Source organism: Pogoniulus pusillus, chromosome 38 (genome assembly GCF_015220805.1).
Source record: "Pogoniulus pusillus isolate bPogPus1 chromosome 38, bPogPus1.pri, whole genome shotgun sequence".
NCBI lineage: Eukaryota > Metazoa > Chordata > Aves > Piciformes > Lybiidae > Pogoniulus > Pogoniulus pusillus.
Window position 1 is genome coordinate 6,297,560 of NC_087301.1, and position 23,977 is coordinate 6,321,536.

Below are 23,977 nucleotides of genomic sequence, written 5' to 3' on the forward strand. Positions count from 1 at the left end.
TCCCTGTGGTCCCTTCCAACCCTGACTGATTCTATGGTTCTATGATTCTAAGATGCTCTTTGAGAGTCACTTCCAGCACAGTGCAAGCTGAGAGGCTGTGCTGTCCTGAACCTCACCCATGCTGGGTGCTGCAGCATGGCACAAGGCCCCCTCACCATCCTCCTTCACACCCTGTGGCACTGGAATGGTTTGCCCAGAGAAGTCATGGCTGCCTCATCCCTGGGAGGTGTTTAGACCAGGCTGGCTGAGGCTTTGAGCCTGCAGGCCTAGTAGGAGGTGTCCCTGTCCGTAGCAGGGGCTTTGAAACGAGATGACTGGTTGGAAAAAGCCCTCTGAGACCAACTATAAACCCAACACCACCATGGCCACCAAACCAAGTGCCATGGCCACGGATTTCTCTCAGGTGGCCAGCGCCAGAACAAGAGGACACAGCCTTAGGCTGCGCCGGGGGAGGTTTAGGCTGGAGGTGAGGAGAAAGTTCTTCCCTGAGAGAGTCATTGGACACTGGAATGGGCTGCCCGGGGAGGTGGTGGAGTCGCTGTCCCTGGGGCACTTTAAGGCAAGGTTGGACGTGGCACTTGGTGCCATGGTCTGGCCTTGAGCTCTGTGCTAAAGGGTTGGACTCGATGATCTGTGAGGTCTCTTCCAACCCTGATGATGCTATGATACTATGATACTATGATTTCTTGAACCCCTCCAGGGATGGGCACACCACCACCTCCCTGGGCAGCCTGTGCCAATCCCTGACCGCTCTCACAAGGAATTATCCCTAATCTCTAACCTAACCCTCCCTTAATCTCTAAGGCCCATTCCAACTCAAGCCATTCCACGATTCCATTCCCTGATTCTCTCTTGGAATGTCCCGGGGCGGGGGGAGGAGAGAAAAAATCCCCTCCCCCCTCCATCTCTCCGTGGCATCTGCAGTGCCAAGGCAGGCTGGCCGCTGTGCTATCCCACTCTGTATTCTGCCCAGGTTTCCAGGAGTGAATTATGCAAATCTGTGATGGAAAACATTCCTCCTCTCATCCTCGGGAGTGTAAAACCTTAGTCAATAATTCATACCTGCGCGTCCCCGGCTGCAGCCTCTCTCTTCATTACGGCCTGCGCGGGGTTATTTGTCTTTCCCAGTTTATTGTCTGCCCTGCTGTAATGCTCTGCATTATAAAATTTATCTGCTTCATTATTTTATGAGCCTGAGCTCCAGAATGCTTGCCAAGAATCAGAGAATCATAGAATCAAGCAGGTTGGAAGATACCTCCAAGATCATCCAGTCCAACCTAGTGCCCAGCCCTGCCCAATCAACCAGACCATGGCACTAAGTGCCTCATCCAGGCTTTTCTTGAACACCTCCAGGGATGGTGACTCCACCACCTCCCTGGGCAGCCCATTCCAATGCTAATCACTCTCTCTGTGAAGAACTTCCTCCTAACATCCAGCCTAGACCTGCCCTGGCACAACTTGAGACTGTGTCCCCTTGTTCTATTGCTGGTTGTCTGGCAGAAGAGCCCAACCCCACCTGGCTACAATGTCCCTTCAGGTAGTTGTAGACAGTAATAAGGTCACCCCTGAGCCTCCTCTGCTGCAGGCTGCACACCCCCAGCTCCCTCAGCCTCTCCTCATAGGGTTTGTGTTCCAGGCCCTTCACCAGCTTTGTTGCCCTTCTCTGGACACCTTCCAGCACCTCAACATCTCTCTTGAATTGAGGAGCCCAGAACTGGACACAGCACTCAAGGTGTGGCCTGACCAGTGCTGAGCACAGGGGAAGAATAACCTCCCTTGTCCTGCTGGCCACACTGTTCCTGATGCAGCCCAGGATGCCATTGGCTCTCTTGGCCACCTGGGCACACTGCTGGCTCATCTTCAGCTACTATCTATCAGTACCCCCAGGTCCGTTTCCTCCTGGCTGCTCTCAGCCACTCAGTCCCCAGCCTATAGCGCTGCTTGGGGTTGTTGTGGCCAAAGTGCAGAAGCCTGCCCTTGGCCTTGTTCAATCTCATGATTAACCAAGCCACTTCGGGCTGCTCGGTGCCTCGTGGCAAGACGCCACCACCCCGCTCCCCGCCCCACCTCTGCGGCGCTGGGCAGCCGCGGGCGGCAGACTTGGCTTGACCCTTCCCTCTGCTTCCCCCAACGCAGTCCCGGCCATGATCACCTCCCACCCCAACACCACCATCGCCATCAAGGGGCAGACCAAGGAGCTGAACTGCACGGCGCGGGGCGAGCGGCCGATCATCATCCGCTGGGAGAAGGGCGACACCGTCATCGACCCCGACCGCAACATGCGCTACGCCATCGCCACCAAGGACAACGGCGACGAGGTCATCTCCACCCTCAAGGTGAGGGCTTCTTGGGTGGCTTGCATGAGCCCAGTTGGCCTTGTGGTGAGCAGAGGGCTGCAGCACCTCTGCTATGAGGAGAGACTGAAGGAGTTGGGGATGTTCAGTCTGGAGAGGAGAAGGCTCCAAGGGGGCTTTGTTGTGGCCTTTCAGTAGCTTTCAGGGGGCTACAGGAAAGCTGGGGAGGGATGTTTTAGGCTGTCAGGGAGTGATAGGAATGGGGGGAATGGAGCAAAGCTGGAAATGGGGAGAGTCAGCCTGAAGGTTTTCAGCATGAGGGTGGTGAAAACCTGGAAGGGATTGCCCAGGGAGGTGGAAGTCTCAGCCCTGCAGGTGTTTAAGGACAGGCTGGATGAGGCTGTGGGCAGCCTGCTCTAGTGTGAGGTGTCCCTGCCCATGGCAGGGGGCTTGGAACTGGCTGCTCCTTGTGGTCCCTTCCAACCCTGACTGCTTCTATAATTCCAAGTGTCCTGCTGGGCTGACGGAGTGGGGCTGAGGGTGCTCAGGGAGGGTGTTGGTGGTCCCTGTGTGGTCCCCATTGGGTGTAGCTGCATTTGGGCTCCCAGGATGGTAAAATTTGGTCCAACAGGGAGGAGAGTTAGAAACTGCATCTCCAGCCAGTGGCACCAAGCTCTGGCCGTGTCTATGCCAGCCCCAGCGTGCTGCAGTGCAGCCAGGAGAAGCACCTGGCCAGCACCTGGACTTTTACAACCACCACAAGTGTTAGCACTGCCCTGGGCCCGAGCAAGGAGCCAGGCTTCCAGTTTTGATTACCCCAATTAAAAACCAGCCCCTGGCTGTGTCAAGCCCCTGGATTCTGCACCAGGCCTCAGCTGCCTGCACGAGAGGCTCTGCTGGTGAAGGTGTTCGGCAGCACCAGGGTTGTCCCCAAAAACAGATCCAAGGAGGATCTGCTGAACAGATTTTCAGCACAGATCCAAGGAGGAGGACTGGGATTTGGAGGGTGACCTGCCCCATGGGCACAGCTCCACAGTGCTGGAGCAGGCTGGGGTGCTGGGAGCAGGCTTGGATGCTGGGAGTGGGTTGGGATGCTGCAAGCAGTCCGGAGTGCTGGGAGCAGGCTTGGATGCTGGGAGTGGGTTGGGATGCTGCAAGCAGTCCAGAGTGCTGGGAGCAGGCTTGGATGCTGGGAGTGGGTTGGGATGCTGCAAGCAGTCCGGAGTGCTGGGAGCAGGCTTGGATGCTGGGTGTGGGTTGGGATGCTGCAAGCAGTCCGGAGTGCTGGGAGCAGGCTTGGATGCTGGGAGTGGGTTGGGATGCTGCAAGCAGTCCAGAGTGCTGGGAGCAGGCTTGGATGCTGGGAGTGGGTTGGGATGCTGCAAGCAGTCCAGAGTGCTGGGAGCAGGCTTGGATGCTGGGAGTGGGTTGGGATGCTGCGAGCAGTCTGGAGTGCTGGGAGCAGGCTTGGATGCTGGGAGTGGATTGGGATGCTGCGAGCAGTCTGGAGTGCTGGGAGCAGGCTTGGATGCTGGGAGTGGATTGGGATGCTGCGAGCAGTCTGGAGTGCTGGGAGCAGGCTTGGATGCTGGGAGTGGATTGGGATGCTGCGAGCAGTCTGGAGTGCTGGGAGCAGGCTTGGATGCTGGGAGTGGATTGGGATGCTGCAAGCAGTCTGGAGTGCTGGGAGCAGGCTTGGGCGCTGGGAGTGGATTGGGATGCTGCAAGCAGTCCGGAGTGCTGGGAGTGGGCTAGGATGCTGGGAGTGGGTTGGGATGCTGCAAGCAGGTTGGGGTGTTGGGAGCAGGTTGGGGTGTTGGGAGCAGGCTGGGGTGCTGTGAGCAGGTTGGGGTGCTGTGAGCAGTCTGGGGTGCTGTGAGCAGGCTGGGATGCTGGGAGTGGGCTAGGATGCTGGGAGTGGGTTGGGATGCTGCAAGCAGGCTTGGGTGCTGGGAACAGGCTGGGGTGCTGGGAGCAGGCTGGGATGCTGGGGGAAGGTGAGGGCAAGGTGCTGGGGGCAGCTGAGGCTGAGGTGGCTTCTCTTCTCCCCCTGAAACGCTGGCAGCTGAAACCAGCCGACCGCGGGGACTCCGTCTTCTTCTCCTGCCATGCCATCAACTCGTACGGGGAGGACCGAGGCTTGATCCAGCTCACTGTCCAAGGTACACCTTGAAACCTCACCACGAGGCTCCTCCCGCTCCCAAGGGGCTTCTGTGCCTCTCGTCCCTAACCTGCCGCTGTGTCCCCAAGAGCCCCCGGACCCGCCGGAGCTGGAGATCCGTGAGGTGAAAGCTCGGAGCATGAACCTGCGCTGGACGCAGCGGTTCGATGGCAACAGCATCATCACCGGCTTCGACATCGAGTACAAGAACAAGTCGGGTGGGTGGTGCCTGGCATCTCCTCCCCGCCCTCTCCTCCTAGCGAGCGTTGGGGCCGGAGGCTGTGCCGCGGCCGCTGCAGCCCGGGGCAGGGCTGCGTGGGCAGGTGCAGGGCTGGCGGTGGCTCCAAGGGGATGTTCTGCATCCCGGCTCCTTTGATGAAGGAAGAAGAGAACAGCAGGAATGAAATATGTTAATTTCTGTTGGGTGGGAGCATTTGAAAGGGAATATGAAAGGAGATAATATTGGTAAGAAGCCAAACCCAAACAGCAGCGAGGAGGGAGAAGCCCCAATGGGGGCTGGGGGTGAAAGCTTGGAGGTGCTTGGGGCCTTCATCTACCTGAGCATGGCCTCCTCAGTACTGTGGACCCCAGGGTCATAGAACTGTTTTGGTTGGAAAAGCTCTCCAAGGTCATCCAGTCTGACCAGCAACCCAACACCACTGTGGCCACCAAAACCATATCCCACAGTGCCATGGCCACAGGGTTCTTGGGCACTCCACCACCTCCCTGGGCAGCCTGTGCCAGTCCCTCAGTCCCTGACCACTCTTGCACCGAAGAAATTTTTCCTCCTCTCATAAGATCATAAGATCATAGATCACATAAGATCATAGAATCAACCAGGTTGGAAGAGACCTCCAAGATCATGCAGTCCAACTTAGCACCCAGCCCTATCCAATCAACCAGACCATGGCACTAAGTGCCTCATCCAGGCTTTTCTTGAAGACCCCCAGCGATGGTGCCTCCACCACCTCCCTGGGCAGCCCACTCCAATGGGAAATCACTCTCTCTGTGAAGAACTTCTTCCTAACAACCTAACCTTCCCCTGGCACAATTTCAGCCCATTTCCTCTCCTTCTCTCACCTGAGACTAGGGAGCAGAGCCCAACCCCCAGCTCACTGCAGCCTGCTCTCAGGGAGCTGTAGAGAACAATGAGGTCTGCCCTCAGCCTCCTTCCCCAGCCTCAACACCCCCAGCTCCCTCAGCTGCTTCTCCCCAGCCCTGTTCTTCGTGCAGACCCTTCCCCAGCTTTGCTGCCCTTCTCTGGACACGCTTTGGGAACAGGGAGGTTTGGGTGCTGACCTTCCTGCCTCCCTCTGCTGCTGCTTTTCCAGACTCCTGGGATTTCAAGCAGTCCACTCGCAACATCTCCCCCACCATCAACCAGGCCAACATCGTGGACCTGCACCCAGCCTCCGTCTACAGCATCCGCATGTACTCCTTCAACAAGATCGGCCGCAGCGAGCCCAGCAAGGAGCTCACCATCAGCACGGAGGAAGCAGGTGCTGCTGCCAGCCTGGGCACCGGGGCTGGGCACGCCTCAGCTGGGCATTGTCCCGCCGAGGACTCTCTCCTGCTGCTCCTCACTCTGCTCCCCTGCCTCTGTTTCTCCGCAGCTCCCGATGGGCCCCCGATGGATGTCACCTTGCAGCCGATGACATCCCAGAGCATCCAGGTCACCTGGAAGGTGAGTGCAGCTGGGATGGTTCTTGGGCTTTCCCTGCCCTGCATCCTCTCAAGGCTCTGTGGTGGCAGCTTGCCCTGGGACCCAGGAATAAATTCCCAGGCTAAATTCCCCCTCACAGAATCACAGAAACATCCAGGTTGGAAAAGCCTCTCAGGATCATCAAGTCCAACCTATAACCCTGCTCAACTGGAGGTGTTCAAGGCCAGCTTGGATGGAGCCTTGAGCAACCTGGGCTAGTGGGAGGTGTCTCTACCCTTGGCAGCGTGGATGAGCTTTAAGGTCCCTTTCAACCCAACCCATTCCTGACTTGAAAATGAAAACCTGAAAGGCAGGTGGGCAGCTGAGCTCTGTCTGGGGAAGGCAGAGCAGGGGGAGGTCCTTCTTAATCAGTTTGTAACTGTCCAGTTTCGGTCACCACAGCATAGGAGGGACATGGAGGTGCTGGAACAGGTGCAGGGAAGAGCAACAAGGCTGGGGAGAGGTCTGGCAAACATGACCTGTGAGGAGCGGCTGAGGGAGCTGAGGGATGTTTAGTGTGAAGAAGAGGAGGCTGAGAAGGGACCTTATTGCCCTCTACAACTATCTAAAAGGAGGTTGTAGTGAGGCTGGAGCTGGTCTCTTCTCCCCAGTTACTAATGACAGGACAAGAGGAAATGTCCTCAAGTTGTGTCGGGGGAGGTTTAGGTTGGCTGTTGGGAGGAAGTCCTTTCTCAGCAGGTGGTCAGGCACTGGCACAGGCTGCCCAGGGAGGTGGTGGAGTCGCCATCCCTGGAGGTGTTTAAAAGGAGAGTGGATATGGTGCTTGAGGCTGTGGTCTGGTGATGAAGGCTGCTGGGATGAAGGTTGGACTGGCTGATCCTGGTGGTCCTTTCCAACCATAGCGATTCACAGTGATCAGATGTTGTGCTGAGGGGTTTGAGTTAGTCAAGGACTTGCCAGTGTGAAACTAATGATTGGACTTGAGGAGCTTGAAGGGCTTCCCAATCTAAGCAATTCTGTGATTCAGTGTAACAAGCTCATTATATCCTGAGGTGGTCATGGTGGGTGAGAGCGTGGGGACATAAAACCCATGGCACTGGGCTGAGAAAGTCTTGGAGCAAGGCTCAATAACGTTTGGAATCAGATTTGTTCTTCCAAAGGTGCATAATGAAAAGCAGGATTGATTAGGAAGTTAGGAGTTGGGAATGAAGTGGTGAGTCAATAAATTTAGGGTTCCAGCTTCTGCCTCCCCACTCACCTTAAGCACTGGAGAGCAGATGAATGGCAAATGTGCTTGGCTGGTGAGCTACAGTCCCTTCCCTGGGAGTGTGCTGCAGCCAGCTGGGTCGCCTGGGCTGTGCAACATAAACCTGCAATCAGCCCCATCGATCGCTCCCTGCTTGGCAGAGATGTGGTTAGCATCGATCCCTGAGCCTCCTTAAGGCTGTCAGACCTTGGCAGGGGAGTTCCCTCTTCCTGCTGAGCTGCTCCACTTGGGAAGCCTTGCTGGGATAGCAGGCAGAGGGATGTGCCTGGGCAGTGCTTTCCCCTCTGCTGGCCTCCAGAAAGAACTTTTGGTAGCATGGAGCCTGCAAGGTCATCCAGGTTGACCAGCAGCTCAACCCCCACCATGGCCACCAAACTGTGCCACAGTGCCATGGCCACGGGGTTCTTAAATGTCTTCAGGGGTGGGGACTTCACCACGTCCCTGGGCAGCCTCTTCCAATCCCTGACCAAGACATTTTTCTTCCTCTCCAACCTAACTCTCCCCTGGCACAATTTCAGGCCATTCCCTCTCCTCCTATCCCCTGAGACCAGTGAGAAGAGCCGAGCCCACCCCTCACCTCGCTGCAGCCTCCTTTCAGGGAGCTGTAGGGAGCAATGAGGTCCCCCCTCAGCCTCCTCTCCTCCAAGCTGAACAACCTCAGCTCCCTCACCTGCTCCTCCCCAGCCCTGCTCTGCCACTCAGAGCCAAACGCTCTGCGGGGAGAGCAAACTGAACAGCTTGAGAAGAGCCACTGGGGAGGGGCAGTGAGGACAAGGGACCCTACAAAGCTTCCTGGGACATGCTTGCTGCGTGTGACACCATCTTGCACCCCTCCCCCTCAGGCCCCCAAGAAGGAGCTGCAGAACGGAGTGATCCGTGGGTACCAGATCGGGTACCGGGAGAACAGCCCAGGCAGCAACGGGCAGTACAGCATCGTGGAGATGAAGGCCACGGGGGACAGCGAGCTCTACACTCTGGACAACCTGAAGAAGTTTGCCCAGTATGGGGTGGTGGTGCAGGCCTTCAACCGTGCAGGCACGGGGCCATCATCCAGCGAGATCAACGCCACCACGCTGGAGGATGGTAAGGCTGGCCCTGACCTGCTCCCTGCTGCCACATCCCACCTTGGGGTCTCCCAACCCACCCCAGGCAGGTCTTGGTGTAGTTTGGCTCTTGGCTGCATGGACCCTTCTGTGGAGCCTGTCAAGGACTGTCTGGATGTGTTGCTCTGTGATCTGTGTTAGTGTTGTCCTGCTCTGGCATGGGGGTTGGACTCAATGATCTCCTCGGGTCCCTTCCACCCCCTAACATCCTGTGAGCCTGTGAGCCACCAGCAGCTGCCCCAGGGAAGGGTGGGAGCACCTTTGGTACAAAGACAGGCTGAGGGAGCTGGAGAAGAGAAAGCTCCAGGAAGACCTCAGAGCAGCCTGCCAGGACCTGAAGGGGGTTACAGGAAGGCTGCAGAGAGACTGTGTCTGAAGGGGGTTACAAGAAAGCTGCAGAGAGACTGTGTCTGAAGGGGGTTACAAGAAGGCTGCAGAGAGTCTGTGACTGAAAGGGGTTACAAGAAGGCTGCAGAGAGACTGTGTCTGAAGGGGGTTACAAGAAGGCTGCAGAGAGACTGTGTCTGAAGGGGGTTACAAGAAAGCTGCAGAGAGACTGTGTCTGAAGGGGTTACAAGAAGGCTGCAGAGAGTCTGTGACTGAAAGGGGTTACAAGAAGGCTGCAGAGAGACTGTGTCTGAAGGGGGTTACAAGAAGGCTGCAGAGAGACTGTGTCTGAAGGGGGTTACAAGAAGGCTGCAGAGAGTCTGTGACTGAAAGGGGTTACAAGAAGGCTGCAGAGAGACTGTGTCTGAAGGGGGTTACAAGAAGGCTGCAGAGAGTCTGTGACTGAAAGGGGTTACAAGAAGGCTGCAGAGAGTCTGTGACTGAAGGGGGTTACAAGAAGGCTGCAGAGAGACTGTGTCCAAAGGCCTGCAGGGACAGGATGAGGGCAGTTGGCAGAGCAGATTGAGACTGGGTGTGAGGAACAAGTTCTGCAGCAGGAGGCTGCTGGAACGCTACAGCAGGTTGCCCAGGCAGGTGGTTCAGGCTCCATCCCTGGAGATACTCAAGGTGAGGCTGCAGAGGACTCTGGGCAAGCTGCTCTAGAGGAGGATGCCCCTGTGACTTCAGGGGGTTGCCCTGGGTAACCTGTGGAGATCCCTTCCAACCCAGCCCGTTCTGTGGTTGTGTGTGATGCCACGGGAGCGCCAGGATGCCAGCACACCATGGCACTGCCTTTCTGCCACCATTAGAAAGCCTTCGAGGTGGATTTGGCCAACTCCAGAGAGGCTTCCACCCCGGGGAGGAGCTCGCTGGTGGCCTCAGCCTGGTGGAAAAGGGAGGAGAGAAAAGTTTTGCGGTGTTCTCTGCTGCAGTTTTTCATCCTTAATTAAGGCTCTCGTTAGCCTGTCAAAGCAGGCTCGTTTCCTGGCTGCATTAGCACTCCTCCCGGGGTATTCAAGGGGCCCTGTTTTAGCAGCAGTGTCTTTTCCATAATTATATTACCTTAATTTTGTTCAAACGGACTGCCTGTATTAGTTTATTATAGCCTGCCCCTAATTACACGGTGCTTACATTCCTGCACCCAAGTAATCTGAAACAATAATCATTGTCAGAGGGGCTCGTTAGGCTGATCTATGAGCGTTTAAATGCTCGTCAAAACCCAGAGGTACCTCTGGAGGGGCCACGGCAGCTAATTACCTCCCATCCCCTCGTTGGGAAGCTCAGCTTTGGACCGGCAGCCTCCCCGGCCCCATCAGCACGGGGCTCACAGCTCCATCCGTGCTCTGGAGGCAGCCAAAACACCTGTTGAGGGCAGAGCTCTGTGTCTGGCTGCAGGGACAGCCTGGGGAGAGTGGGCAGCAGCATGGTGAGAATCATAGAATCATAGAATCAAGCAGGTTGGAAGAGACCTCCAAGATCATCCAGTCCAACCTAGCACCCAGCCCTATCCAGTCAACCAGACCATGGCACCAAGTGCCCCAGCCAGGCTTTTCTTGAACAGCTCCAGGGATGGTGAATCCACCACCTCCCTGGGCAGCCCATTCCAATGCCAATCACTCTCTCTGTGAAAAACTTCCTCCTAACATCCAGCCTAGACCTACCCCAGCACAACTTGAGACTGTGTCCCCTTGTTCTATTGCTGGTTGTCTGGGAGAAGAGACCAACCCCCATCTAGCTACAACCTCCCTTCAGGTAGTTGTAGACAGGCTCTCATTGTGGGGGCAGCAGTGGTTGGTCCATGGGACACAGCTCCTTCAGGCTGGAATAGAATCATGGAATTGCCTGGCTAGGAAAAGCCTTCTGAGGTCATTCAGTCCAGCCAGCAGCACAACCCCTCCATGGCCATTGAGCCGTGTCCCCAGGTGCCATGGGCATGCCTTTGGGGTGTATTAGAAGGGCTGTGGTTAGTAGGTTGAGGGAGGTTCTTCTTCCCCTCTACTCTGCCCTGGTCAGGCCTCATCTGGAGTATTGTGTCCAGTTCTGGGCCCTCCAGCTCAAGAAGCACAGGGAGCTGCTTGAGACAGTCCAGCGCAGAGCCACAAAGATGATTGAGGAAGCTGAACATCGTCCTTAAGAGGAGAACCTGAGGGAGCTGGGGCTGGGAGCTTGCAGAGGAGGAGACTGAGGGGTGACCTTATGAATGCTTATGAATATGTAAGGGCTGAGTGGCAGGAGGATGGAGCCAGCCTCTTCTTGGTGATGCCCAATGACAGGGCTAGGGGCAATGGTGGGAGCGGAAGCGTAGGAGGTTCCGTGTGAACCTGAGGAGGGATTTTTACCCTGTGAGGGTGACAGAGCACTGGAGCAGGCTGCCATGGGGCGTTGTGGAGTCTCCCTCTCTGGAGATATTCAAGAACCATCTGGATGTGTTCATGTGTGATCTGCTCTGGGTGATCCTGCTCTGGCAGGGGGGGCTGGGCCAGATGAACTTTCGAGGTCCCTTCCAGCCCCTGACATTCTGTGATTCTGTACTCTCCTGAACACCTCCACTACCTCCCTGGGTAACCTAAGGCCTGACCAGTCTTTCCAGAAAGAATCTGCTTCTCCACTTCCTGCTGATTGTCCTCCCCACCCCTTCCCTCCTCAGTTCCCAGCCAGCCCCCCGAGAACGTGAGGGCCATCTCCATCACGTCGGACGTGGCTGTCATCTCCTGGTCGGAGCCTCCGCGCAGCACCCTCAACGGGGTGCTGAAGGGCTACAGGGTCATCTTCTGGTCCCTCTACATGGATGGAGGTGAGCAGTGGTGGGGAGCAGGGGGCGTGGGGGAGCCCGGGGGGGGCTGGTAGCCGGGGGCTGATGGGCACCACCTGCCTGCAGAGTGGGGCGAGATGCAGAACATCACCACCACGCGGGAGCGAGTGGAGCTGAGGGGCATGGAGAAGTTCACCAACTACAGCGTGCAGGTGCTGGCATACACCCAGGCTGGCGACGGCGTCCGCAGCAGCGTGCTCTACATCCAGACCAAGGAGGACAGTAAGTGGCACTGCCCAGGGCAGCAGGGCTGGGAGTGCTCAACCCCCTGGCCCTGGCTGATTCATCCACCTGTTTGTTAGGAGTAAGAAGATGGAGCGTTGGGAAAGAGCCCTCAGTGGCTCACCAACTGCTCAGAGTCATGCCTGGTTGGGCTGGGAGGATGGCACCTGGTGCTGCCCAGCCGTGGGTGCTTGGTTCTCAGCTGCTCCTCACATTGGCAGAGCCTGAGCCAGCCCCTGCTGGTCTTGCTGCCATCACTTGTGGTTCCAAGAGCGCTTGCTGGTGCCACAGCTCATTGTGGCTGCGCTGATGAGGGAAGCGCTGAAGTGACTGTTGGGATGTGGAGGAGCCCCCCTGAGCACAGCCAGGGGCAGGGCATTTCCCTTCCTCTCCTTTTCTTTCCCCTGCGTGCAGATGGTTAAATATTTACACCCCTGCCTGCCCTACTTTAGTGCCATTGGCTCTGCAGTGGTGCCATTCCCGGCCCGTGGGCTGGCATGGCTGCCCGCCCACCCTGGGCAGTGCCAGATGCTGGGGAGGCTCAGCTGGGCAGGGTAAGGCTGAGCCAGAGCCACTCGGGCAGATTAAGGAGATGGCCATTAAAAGCCAATCGTGGCTTCTAGGCCAGAGCCTGGGCTGCAGTTAACCCTCCTGCCTTCTGCCCAGCAGGACCCACAGCTGCCCGTGGAGAGGTGTCCCATGGGCAGTGCAGTGATGGTGGCAGAGTGCCTGCTCCCCTGCAGATCTGCCCCCACTTGCTCCTGCCCAATGCTCTGCCATTCTGAGGCAGAATGAGGCAGAGATGAGGCTGTGGCCAGCCTGATCTAGGGTAGAGTGTCCCTGCCCATGGCAGGGGGGTTGGAACTAGATGATCCTTGTGGTCCCTTCCAACCCTAACTGATTCTATCATTGTCTCCTTCCTCCAGTTCCAGGTCCCCCAGCTGGCATCAAGGCTGTCCCATCCTCTGCCAGCAGCGTGGTGGTGTCCTGGCTGCCTCCAGCCAAGCCCAACGGCATCATTCGGAAGTACACCATCTTCTGCTCCAGCCCCGGCTCGGGGCAGCCGGTATGGCATGGGCACAGGGATGGGCATGGCATGAGGCTGGGCAATTGCTGGGTGTGCCAGGGAAGTGTGGAGCTGTCCGAGAAGAAAAGGTCTCTGCTGCTGGGCTGCAGCAACAGAAGGTCCCTTAAGCACTGCAGGGTTGGAAGGGCACCCATGGGCACTCTGCACCGGGACACAGTGCCAGCATCTACCTCCTCCGTGCTGGCTCCAGGAGGGGAAAACATGCCAGCAGCTGCCCGAAAACAAACCAGAAATCAAACCTGGCCCCATCCCTCCTTCACAAGGGAGAGGTTGATGGGAGGTCTGCAGACTGGTGCTTATCAAAAGCTCCTTCTCAAACTCATTTCACTATCCGAGCCTCTGGTTTCCAGGGCAACATAATCTTTTCATCAAAGCGCCTGGCAAAACCGCTGGGATCTGATATTGTTTTCCTGGCATCTTGTCAAAACTGTCATTTGGGGGGGGGGGGGGGGGGGAGAGAGAAATGATGCATGGGATACAATATTCATAGAGGGGTCTGCTTCTGGGGTACCTCCACACCGGCAGCCCTGCCAGGGCAGAGGGCTCCACGCAGCCACCTTCACGCTCGTCAGTGCCACGTCCAGCCCAGGCCAGTGTGGTGGCACAGCTCTGGCAGGGCAGCTGGGTGCCAGGCAGGAGTGGCTTTGGTTTTGATGTGATGGAGGCTTGCGCCCAGCCTGGCTGTGAGGCAGTGGGCTAGAGATCTTCAGAGGAGCACCCTTTGGGATGGGGACAGTTGATGTGGGAGATGAGCCCAGGCAGGGGTTTGGGGATGCTCTGAATGCTGCCGCAGCCACAAAGGGGTTTTAGCAGCTGCCCAGGGCTTGCCTCCATACCCAGTGCCCGCTCAGCTCGGCAGGCAGCCGGGGAAGTGTCCTTTCCTGGGAACAAACCGTGCAGCCATCTGTTCCTGGGCTCTGGCTCCCTGGAGGAATCACGACACCAGCTGGCATCCAGCGGCACTGGGAGATGCAGCGGGGCCGGAGCACTGCTGGGGAGCAAACCGCAGCACCTCGAGGAGGTGACTGCCAGGGTGGCTGGGAGAGTGAAGGCAGCTCCCCAGGGATCCCTCCTGGGTGATGGGAACCTGTGTATCCCCTTTGCCAACTGGCAAGGGCAATGGCATGATCGGGGTGCCCAGCGTTGGGGATGCCCAGGGCCAGGCAGAGGGACCAGAGGTAGCTTTTCCTTGCTGACAGCTCAGGCACTGTGCCCACCTCTGCTTTGCTGCTGCTGGGGTGTTTGGGGCATCCGAGACAGGGGTGGTGGAGATGAGGGTCTCTTACTGGCTGGACCTTCTGCCATCTGCTTCTCCACAGGCTCCCAGTGAGTACGAGACCAGCCCTGACCAGCTCTTCTACCGCATTGCCCACCTGAACCGCGGGCAGCAGTACATGCTCTGGGTGGCTGCCGTCACCTCCGCCGGCCGCGGCAACATCAGTGAGAAAGTCACCATCGAGCCTGCTGGGAAAGGTGTGTGCAGGCCACCAGCTGCCAGGGACATGCTGCTGTCCCCTGGCCCTGCTGTCCCCTGGCCCTGCTGTCCCCTGGCCCTTGTGTTTCTTTGGCTATTCTCTGTCAGCCTGCAGCAAGGGACGGTTGGGGTGACCGGGGCAGAGGAGGGGCAGCACGGGTGGTCTCAGCTCTCATGACACGTTGTGGGGTCTGTGCTTGAGGCTTGGTGCCAGGCTGACCTCCTCCTTGTCCCCAAGCCCCTGCCAAGATCATCTCCTTTGGCGGCACCGTCACCACGCCGTGGATGAAGGACGTGAGGCTGCCATGCAACTCGGTCGGGGAGCCAGTCCCTGCCATCAAGTGGACCAAGGACAGGTACTGAGTGGGGGGCCAGGGCTGGCCCCACCCCTTTGCCGTGTCAGCCATGACTGATGCCCCCTCTCCCCTCTGGGCAGCGAGGACTCTGCCATCCCTGTGACAGTGGACGGCCATCGGCTGATCCAGGCCAACGGCACCCTGGTGCTGCGCTCCGTCAAAGCAGAGGACTCAGGCTACTACACCTGCACGGCCACCAACACCTGGGGCTTCGACACCATCATCATCAACCTGCTGGTGCAAGGTGAGAGGTGCTAGAGGGGAACCTGAGGACCCATCTGTGTGCCCATGAGGAGGTGCCTGGCATGGCCACACTTCATTTTGGCAGGTGGCACAGCAAGCCTGCGCTCTGGCTTGTCCCTGCCTTTGGTGGGGTGAAGCACTACAGGCTCTGCCCCTTGAGAGTGGCTCTTGCTGAGCAGGGAGTCTCTCAGTCTGGGGGGCATGGCTCAGGGCACTTTCAGGCAGTGTCTGGGAGGTGCTCACAGGCTGTTTCCTCCTCCCCAGTGCCCCCGGACCAGCCCCGCCTGACTGTCTCCAAGACCTCGGCGTCGTCCATCACTCTGGCCTGGATCCCTGGGGACAATGGGGGCAGCTCCATCCGAGGTATGGCTGCTGCAGCTGCCCCAGGCTCAGCCTGCTCTCCTCCAGCTTCAGTCCATTCCCTCTCATCCTGTCACTCCCAGCCCTTGTCAGAAGTTCCTCCCCAGCTCTCCTGGAGCCCCTTCAGGTATTGGGAGGCTACTCTAAGAATCATAGAATCAAGCAGGTTGGAAGAGACCTCCAAGCTCATCCAGTCCAACCTAGCACCCAGCCCTATGCAGTCAACCAGTCCATGGCACTAAGTGCCCCATCCAGTCTTGTCTTGAACACCTGCAGAGAGGTGTTCAACACCTAAGGTCTCCCTGGAGAGCTTTCTCCCGCAGCCTGAACAGCCCCAACTCATTCACCCTATCCCCACAGGGCAGCTTCTCCAGCCCTCTAATCATCTCAGTGGCCTCCTCTAGAGCTGCTCCAGCAGCTCCAGGTCCTTCTTGTGCTGTTGGCCCCAGAACTGGAGGCAGTGCTGCAGGTGTGGTCTCAGAGAGCAGAGCAGAGGGGCAGAACCCCCTCACCCTTTTTACCCTGCTGTTCTCCCTACCTTGGCTGCAACCCAGCACCGGTGCAACAAGGCAGAATCATAGAATCATAGAATCAACCAGGCTGGAAGAGACCTCCAAGATCATCCAGTCCAACCTAGCACCCAGCCCTATCCAGTCAACTAGACCATGGCACTAAGTGCCTCAGCCAGGCTTTGCTTGAAGACCCCCAGGGACGGTGCCTCCACCACCTCCCTGGGCAGCCCATTCCAATGCCAATCACTCTCTCTGTGAAGAACTTCTTCCTAACATCCAGCCTATACCTACCCTGGCACAACTTGAGATTGTGTCCCCTTGTTCTATTGCTGGTTGCCTGGGAGAAGAGGCCACCCCCCACCTGGCTACAATGTCCCTTCAGGTAGTAGTAGACAGCAATAAGATCACCCCTGAGCCTCCTCTTCTCCAGGCTAAACAGGCCCAGCTCCCTCAACCTCTCCTCATAGGATTTGTGCTCCAGGCCCCTCACCAGCTTTGTTGCCCTTCTCTGGACACCTTCCAGCACCTCAACCTCTCTCTTGAATTGAGGAGCCCAGAACTGGACACAGCACTCAAGGTGTGGCCTGACCAGTGCTGAGTAGAGGGGAAGAATAACCTCCCTTGTCCTACTGGCCACAGGGCAGGATTTGTCTCCTTGTCCCCTAGCATGCCTTGTCCCTGGCAGGCTGAGGGCTGCTGGAGCATCCTTGCTTTGCAGAGCCTCCTTTCTGCTCTGATTCATCTCCTGGATCACAGGCTGCAGCAGCTGCCCGCAGAGTGGGGAGCAGGGAGCGGGGAAGGAGCCCTCGCTTACAATTAATTAAAAGCATGAAAGTAATTACAAGCAAATCTCCCCAGCCAGCAGCAGCTCACTCCAGTGGACTCTGTTGATAAATTTGGTTATAATTGGATTAGAAATATTAAAAACATGCTGCAGCCTACCAAAATAAATAACCAGCGGCAGGCACCAGGCTGCCAGGCACCGCGGGCAAGTGTGGTGGGGGTAAGAGGGCTGGTTTGGGCATGGCCAGGAAAGGCTGGGCCTGTAGGCAGAGCTGTGCCACCCCAGGAAGGTTCTGGTAGCCCTGTCCTGTATCTGCAGAGGAACTCTAATGATGAGCAGGTGTGAGAAGCCTGCCCGGCCTCAGCAGTGCTTTGCCAGAGCTGGAGCTGGGCATTTGCAGAGCTGACATGGGAATGGTTGGAAATAGATTGCCCAGGGAGGTTGTGGAGCACAGAGAGGGAGGGTGAGGAGACACTGGCACAGGTTGCCCAGGGAGGTTGTGGAGCACAGAGAGGGAGGGTGAGGAGACACTGGCACAGGTTTGCCCAGGGAGGTTGTGGTCTTTGATCACATTCTGTGCTCCACAACCTCCCTGGAGGTGTTCAAGGCCAGGCTGCATGAGACCTTGAGCAACCTGTGCTGGTGGGAGGTGTCCCTGCCCATGGCAGGGGACTGGCACTGGATCATCTTCAAGGTCTTCAAGCCATCCACTGGAGGGAAATCCACCCCTCACGTGCATTCAGCTGGGCAGGAACTGCTGGGTGCTGGGTGCCCTGGCACTGCAAGGCTGCACTGGACTTTCCCATGAGATGTCCCTAGGGCGAGCTCAGAGTACCCACTGGTGGCAACCCTTTCTGCTGCACCATCTGGGCACTGCTCACCAGCCTGTCCCTGCCCCCCCACAGGCTTCGTGCTGCAGTACTCAGTGGACAACAGCGAGGAGTGGAAAGATGTCTTCATCAGCTCCTCCGAGCGCTCCTTCAAGCTGGAGAGCCTCAAGTGTGGCACCTGGTACAAGGTGAAGCTGGCAGCCAAGAACAGCGTCGGGGCTGGCCGCATCAGCGAAATCATCGAGGCCAAGACCCACGGCAGAGGTGAGCCCACCCTGCAGCATCCCCACCCCCCAGCCCGGGGCAGAGGCACCGCCGTGCCCACTCCGTGGCTTCCTCCCTGACGGCTCCTCTCCCGCAGAGCCTTCCTTCAGCAAGGACCAGCATCTCTTCACCCACATCAACTCCACGCACGCCAGGCTCAACCTGCAGGGCTGGAGCAGTGGCGGCTGCCCCATCACCGCCATCGTCCTGGAGTACAGACCCAAGGGCAACTGGGGCTGGCAGAGCCTCCGCACCAACAGCTCCAGCGAGGTCTTCCTGACCGAGCTGCGCGAGGCCACCTGGTATGAACTGCGCATGAAGGCCTGCAACAGCGCCGGCTGCGGCAACGAGAGCGCCCAGTTTGCCACGCTGGACTACGATGGCAGTGAGTGGGGTGGCCTGGGAGGGTGGCACTGGGCACAGGGCGGGCAGCCACCCGGCAGCGCTGACCGCTCGCCTGCCCGCGCTCTGCCCTAGGCACCATCCCCCCCATCAAGTCTGCCCAAGGGGAGGGCGACGACGTGAAGAAGCTCTTCACCATCGCCTGCCCTATCATCCTGGCCACGCTGGGAGTGGCTCTGCTCTTCATCATCCGCAAGAAGAGGAAGGAGAAGAGGCTGAAGAGGCTCCGAGGTGAGATGGGGAGCAGCGCGCGGCAGCGGGCGCGGAGCTGCGCTTTGCTGGCCCAGCCCTTCGTGGGCAGCTCTCCTAAAACCCTCCCTCCTTGTGCTTCTCGTGTCTCCTGCACAGACGCCAAGAGCTTGGCTGAAATGCTGATCAGGTAAGTCCCTGGGGGGCTGAGGATGCTGGGGGGGGGGACCTTGGGTGGTAGAGGTCATCCTGAGTAAGGCAGGTTCAGCCCTCACTCGGGCTCGGCCCCATGGAGGTTGTGTTGGCCTCTCTGGCTGCTCCTGCCAGAAGGTCCCAGCACCCAAAGCGGAGCTTGCCTGGCGAGGGGCTGGCAGCAAGCCCTGGCTGGGCCTGGGGTAATGGCCAGGCCTGCGTCCCCTCTCGCCTCACAGCAAGAATAACCGCAGCTTCGACACGCCAGTGAAGGGGCCCCCGCAGGGCCCTCGCCTGCACATCGACATCCCGCGGGTGCAGCTGCTCATCGAGGACAAGGAAGGCATCAAGCAGCTGGGTAAGCATCCTGCCCTCCATGCAGCCTGAGAACCCAGCCCTGACCACAGCAGCACTGCCCGGGGAAGGCTCAGGAGCCAGCATGGCCCCGAGAAGCCCACAGTGTCCCTAGGCTGTCCCCGTGGCAGAGAAGGACGCAGGGCTGTGCCCATGGCTCCTGCCCTCCTCGCTGCTGGCAGCCTCCAGCAGCCTCCTTGGCAAGGTTCTGCCTTGGGTGGGGGATAGTGGAGAGCAGCCCTGGCAGATGTTCCAACCCCACCTGCCCTGGAGTGCTGGTGGAGCTGCTGGCAGCAGGGATCCCGGGGTGGGTGCTGAGCAGGGGCTGGGGAGAAAGCTGTCAGCTGTGCCTTGTTCCCCCAGGGGATGACAAAGCCACCATGCCCGTGACGGACACCGAGTTCAGCCAGGCCGTGAACCCCCAGAGCTTCTGCACGGGCGTCTCACTGCACCACCCTGCGCTGATCCAGAACACAGGGCCCCTCATCGACATGTCCGACATCCGCCCTGGCACCAGTGAGCCCTGGGGCTGGGCAGGGGCAGCCAGGGAGTGCTGGCAGCTGGGGGTGGCATGGGCACCCTGGCAGCACAGGGGCATCGTGGCTCAGCCCTGCGTGCACTGGAGAGTAGGAACAATGCCTGTGCTGCCAGAGCGGTCAGGGACTGGCACAGGCTGCCCAGGGGGGTGGTGTTCAAGAAACCTGTGGCCATGGCACTTGGGGACAGGGTGTGGTGGGCATGGTGGCGCTGGGTTGCTGGTTGGACTGGATGCCCTTGGAGGGCTTTTCCAGCCCAAACAAATCCATGGTTCTGTGGGGCGCTGGGGTGCAGACCCTGTCCCAGCACTGGACATGCCCAAAAGCAGCTGTTGGCAAGGCAGGAGGTGTGGGGAGTGCTCCGGGCAGCTGGGACAGTGTCTTGGCTGTCCCCAGCAGTGACCTGCTGTGACTCTGCCACCTCTGTGCCCTAGACCCTGTGTCAAGGAAGAGTGTAAAGTCTGCCCACAGCACCCGCAACCGCTACTCCAGCCAGTGGACCCTCACCAAGTGCCAGGCGTCGACGCCAGCGCGGACCCTCACCTCTGACTGGAGGACAGTAGGCTCCCAGCATGGCATCACGGTCACTGAGAGCGACAGTTACAGTGCCAGCCTCTCGCAGGACACAGGTATGCCCTGGCACCCCCAGCTCCTGGGGCTGTTCCTAGCAGGGATCTGCCAGTCTGGGGCATGGCTTCAAGCCAGACATTTGCGGTGAGTGCAGCAGGAGGCAGCGTGGGGTCAGTGGGGCTGTGGAGCCGCTGAGCTGAGCACTGAGATATCTACTGCAGCTTCTAGGGAAGGTTGTGAAGGGCACCACGGGCAGATGCCCTCAGCTCTTGTGCTCTCGGTGAGCTGCTGGGCAACTGGGTGTCTCCTGCCCTAAGTTGTCGAGCTCCAGGTCAGCTGAGGTGGCTGCCCTGGCCTGGGTGTGCAGGCAGGGCTGGGGCTCTGCTCTCACCTCCTCATCTCCTCCAGGAGCTTGGTGATGGCTCCTCAAGCCTGGCCGCTGGGGCTAGATGGCAGAGGGCATCTCGGTGAGGACAGCCTGGGTGTTGCTGCAGCCAGGGAGATGCAGAAAAGGGCATTCCCTGGGCCAGGGCCAGCCCACAGGTAGGTGCCACGTCCTGTGCCCACAGACAAGGGGCGGAACAGCATGGTGTCCACCGAGAGCGCCTCCTCCACCTACGAGGAGCTGGCCCGCGCCTACGAGCACGCCAAGCTGGAGGAGCAGCTGCAGCACGCCAAGTTCGAGATCACGGAGTGCTTCATCTCCGACAGCTCCTCCGACCAGATGACCACCGGCACCACGGACAACGCCGACAGCATGACCTCCATGAGCACCCCCTCGGAGCCGGGCATCTGCCGCTTCACAGCCTCCCCGCCCAAGCCCCAGGACAGCGAGCGGGGCAAGAGCGTGGCCGTCCCCATCCCGCACCGTGCCAGCAAGAGTGAGTGCCCCCTGGCCTTGGCTGGGCACCGCCTGCCTGTCCCTGCGTGGCACAAGCCACCGATGGTTCCCGCAGCAGCCTCAGGCTGCCTTGCATGTGGCCACTGCCAGGAGTCTTTGTAAGGCTTTCCCTTGGGATCGCGACCAGACTGCAGCGGAGTCTGCGGAGATCCTTCCCGGATCCCGAGTTGGTCTGGGAAGGTCTCCCACATGCCCCCTCCCTGGAGGTGTTCAGGGCCAGGCTGGATGAGGCCCTGAGCTGGGCTGGTGGGAGGTGTCCTTGCAGGGGGCTGGAACTGGATGATCTTCGAGGTCCCTTCTAGCCCAACCCATTCCATGGATCCATAGCTCATGTCCACTGAGTGTTGCATGTTCTAGCTCCAAGGCAGCCAGAGGATGCCACAGCCACCTGTTGCGTTACCCAGGCTGTGCCAGCCAACGGTGGTGACCCCCATGTGCCCATCACCATGTGCAGAGCGTGGGGGCCAGGAGGGGTGCTGGGAGCAGGCAGGCTCCCTCCGTGCCCTCAGCTGCCTCCTCTCTCCCCCACCCTCGCAGGCGACTACTGCAACCTGCCGCTCTACGTCAAGTCGGAGGCCTTCTTCCGCAAGCCGGATGCCCACGAGCCGTGCCCGGTGGTGCCGCCGCGGGAAGCCTCCATCCGCAACCTCGCCCGGGCCTACCACGCGCAAGCCCGGCACATGACACTGGAGCCTGGCACCGCCAAGCCCCTGGGCCTACCGCCCCCGGCCTCCGCCGCAACCACCTTACCTCAGAGGACTCTACCCATACCCACCGCCGTACCCGGCCCCGCCACCGCCGCCGCTGCCGCCACCTCCGCCGCTCCCACCGCCACCGCCGCCCCGGTGCCCCCCGCTGCCGCCGCCACCGCTGCCGCCACCACCGAACCCACCGCCGCCGCCAGCAGCAGCGGTGCCAGCGCCGAGGCGCGGGTGCCCACGCACTCCAAAGTGGGGGGTTCCAGGGACTCGCTCCTAGAGATGAGCACATCAGGCGTGGGCAGGTCTCAGAAGCAAGGAGCCGGAGCCTACTCCAAGTCCTACACCTTGGTGTAGGGGCAGGGGTTGGGGTGGGGGAGGGAGCCTGAAGCAGGCTCATTTCCTACCTCCCCTACCCCTACCCCATCCCCACGCCCTCCCCACACCCCGACCTGCGCCGTTTCTATTTAATTAACAAACTTGTAGATAATGAACTCTTTTGTATAAATGAAGCTATTTTCTTCTTCTCCAAACAAGAGAAAAACAACAAAAAAAAACAAACAAAAACAAAACAAAACAACATAAAAAAGACAAAAAAAAGAAAAAAGAGGGGAAAAAAAAAAAAACCCAACCCAAAAACAAAGAAGCAAGCAGGGCACAAAAAGGATTTGCTGTGACAGATTTACAAATATAATATATATGTGACCAGATCCTGAGATATTTCACATCATTTTGGAAGGGGCACAAAAGACTCAGCCACTTAGTGTTGGGGTTTGGTTATTTTTGGGGGGGGGAGGGGCGGTTGGTTTGGTTTTGGTTTGACTTTGGTTTGGTTTTGGGTTTGATTTTGGTTTGCTTTGGTCTTGGGTTTGATTTGGTTTTGGTTTTTGTTTGGTTTCGGGTTGGTTCTGAGTTTGGTTTTGGGTTGGTTTTGGATTTGATTTTGGTTTGGGGTTCATTTTGGGTTGATTTTGGTTTGGTTTTGGGGTTGGTTTTGGGTTTGATTTTGGTTTGGTTTTGTGTTGGTTTTGGGTTTGATTTTGGTTTGGTCTTGGGTTTGATTTTTGTTTGGTTTTGGGTTTGATTTTGGTTTGGTTTTGGATTGTTTTGAGTTTGATTTTGGTTTGGTCTTGGGTTTGATTTTGGTTTGATTTTGGTTTGGGTTTGGTTTTGAGTTTGATTTTGGGTTTGATTTTGGTTTGGTCTTGGGTTTGATTTTGGTTTGGTTTGGGGTTGGTTTTGAGTTTGATTTTGAGTTTGATTTTGGTTTGGTTTTGGGTTTGATTTTGGTTTGGTCTTGGGTTTGATTTTTGTTTGGTTTTGGGGTTGGTTTTGGTTTGGTTTTAGGTTTGGTTTTGGGTTTGGTTTGGTTTTGAGTTTGATTTTGGTTTGGGTTTGATTTTGGTTTGGTCTTGGGTTTGATTTTGAGTTTGACTTTGGTTTGGTTTTGGGTTTGATTTTGGGTTGGTTTTGGTTTGATTTTAGTTCGGTTTTGGGCTGATTTTAGTTTGGTTTTGGGCTGATTTTGATTTTGGTTTGGTTTTAGTTTGGTTTTGGGTTTGATTTTGGTTTGGGTTCGGTTTGATTTTAGTTTGGTTTTGGGTTGATTTTGGTTGGGTTTGATTTTGGTTTGCTTTTTGTTTGATTTTGGGTTGGTTTGGGTTTTTTTTTTTCCCCTCCATTTTTTTTGGGTTGGTTTCATTTTCATTTTTGGGGGTTGCTTTTGTTGGCTTTGGGTTTTACTTCCCCACTCCCACTCCACCTCCTTGATCTCGATGGTTTGACCACCCCCACCCCTCTCCCCCCCCACCTCCCTGATCTCGTTGGTGGTTTGGCAAAGGAGCGTCTCGAGGACCCTTGCATGCTGTTTGACTGTTCTGATGCCAACAGGAGTTGCTTCCATTTGCAAAATGCTTTCATGTGTTCAGATCTTTTTCTATGGATAAAAAAAAAAACCCAAACAACAACAACAAAAAAAACCCAACAAAGCAACCCCAGAGCTGTGTGCAATAAAGGTTATGTTTGTACCGGGGTGTTGGTGCTGCCAGACAGGGCCAGGGCAGGGCAGTCTGGCTTGGATCTCAATACTGAGTGCTGTGTCCAGTTCTGGGCCTCTCAATTCAAGAGAGATGTTGAGGTGCTGGAAGGTGTTTGGAGAAGGGCAGCAAGGCTGGGGAGGGGCCTGGAGCAGAGCCCTGTGAGGAGAGGCTGAGGGAGCTGGGGGGGTGCAGCCTGCAGCAGAGGAGGCTCAGGGCAGAGCTCATTGCTGCCTGCAGCTGCCTGCAGGGAGGCTGTAGCCAGGTGGGGTTGGGCTCT

At 57.8% G+C, this 23,977-nt stretch overlaps 1 protein-coding gene across 6 annotated transcripts in view; it reads left to right on the top strand.

Moving 5' to 3' along the window:
* The window catches only part of DSCAML1 (DS cell adhesion molecule like 1), a 156,534-nt gene extending 132,846 nt beyond the window's left edge, over positions 1–23,688 (top strand). For 5 of the 6 annotated variants that reach the window (XM_064172985.1, XM_064172984.1, XM_064172986.1 and 2 more), the window contains 22 exons: positions 2,137–2,336; positions 4,360–4,456; positions 4,545–4,673; positions 5,787–5,954; positions 6,069–6,139; positions 8,228–8,468; positions 11,523–11,669; positions 11,754–11,909; positions 12,836–12,975; positions 14,316–14,469; positions 14,709–14,826; positions 14,907–15,070; positions 15,334–15,432; positions 17,631–17,819; positions 17,917–18,204; positions 18,297–18,452; positions 18,570–18,600; positions 18,842–18,960; positions 19,320–19,472; positions 19,927–20,121; positions 20,632–20,943; positions 21,501–23,688. In XM_064172985.1, the coding sequence (XP_064029055.1) occupies positions 2,137–2,336; positions 4,360–4,456; positions 4,545–4,673; positions 5,787–5,954; positions 6,069–6,139; positions 8,228–8,468; positions 11,523–11,669; positions 11,754–11,909; positions 12,836–12,975; positions 14,316–14,469; positions 14,709–14,826; positions 14,907–15,070; positions 15,334–15,432; positions 17,631–17,819; positions 17,917–18,204; positions 18,297–18,452; positions 18,570–18,600; positions 18,842–18,960; positions 19,320–19,472; positions 19,927–20,121; positions 20,632–20,943; positions 21,501–22,018 (3,845 nt within the window). In that variant the 3' untranslated portion in view covers positions 22,019–23,688. Of the gene's footprint in view, positions 1–2,136; positions 2,337–4,359; positions 4,457–4,544; positions 4,674–5,786; positions 5,955–6,068; positions 6,140–8,227; positions 8,469–11,522; positions 11,670–11,753; positions 11,910–12,835; positions 12,976–14,315; positions 14,470–14,708; positions 14,827–14,906; positions 15,071–15,333; positions 15,433–17,630; positions 17,820–17,916; positions 18,205–18,296; positions 18,453–18,569; positions 18,601–18,841; positions 18,961–19,319; positions 19,473–19,926; positions 20,122–20,631; positions 20,944–21,500 lie in introns of those variants that run through there. The other variant, XM_064172989.1, reaches the window with a different exon arrangement.
* Positions 23,689–23,977: the final 289 nt, after the last annotated feature.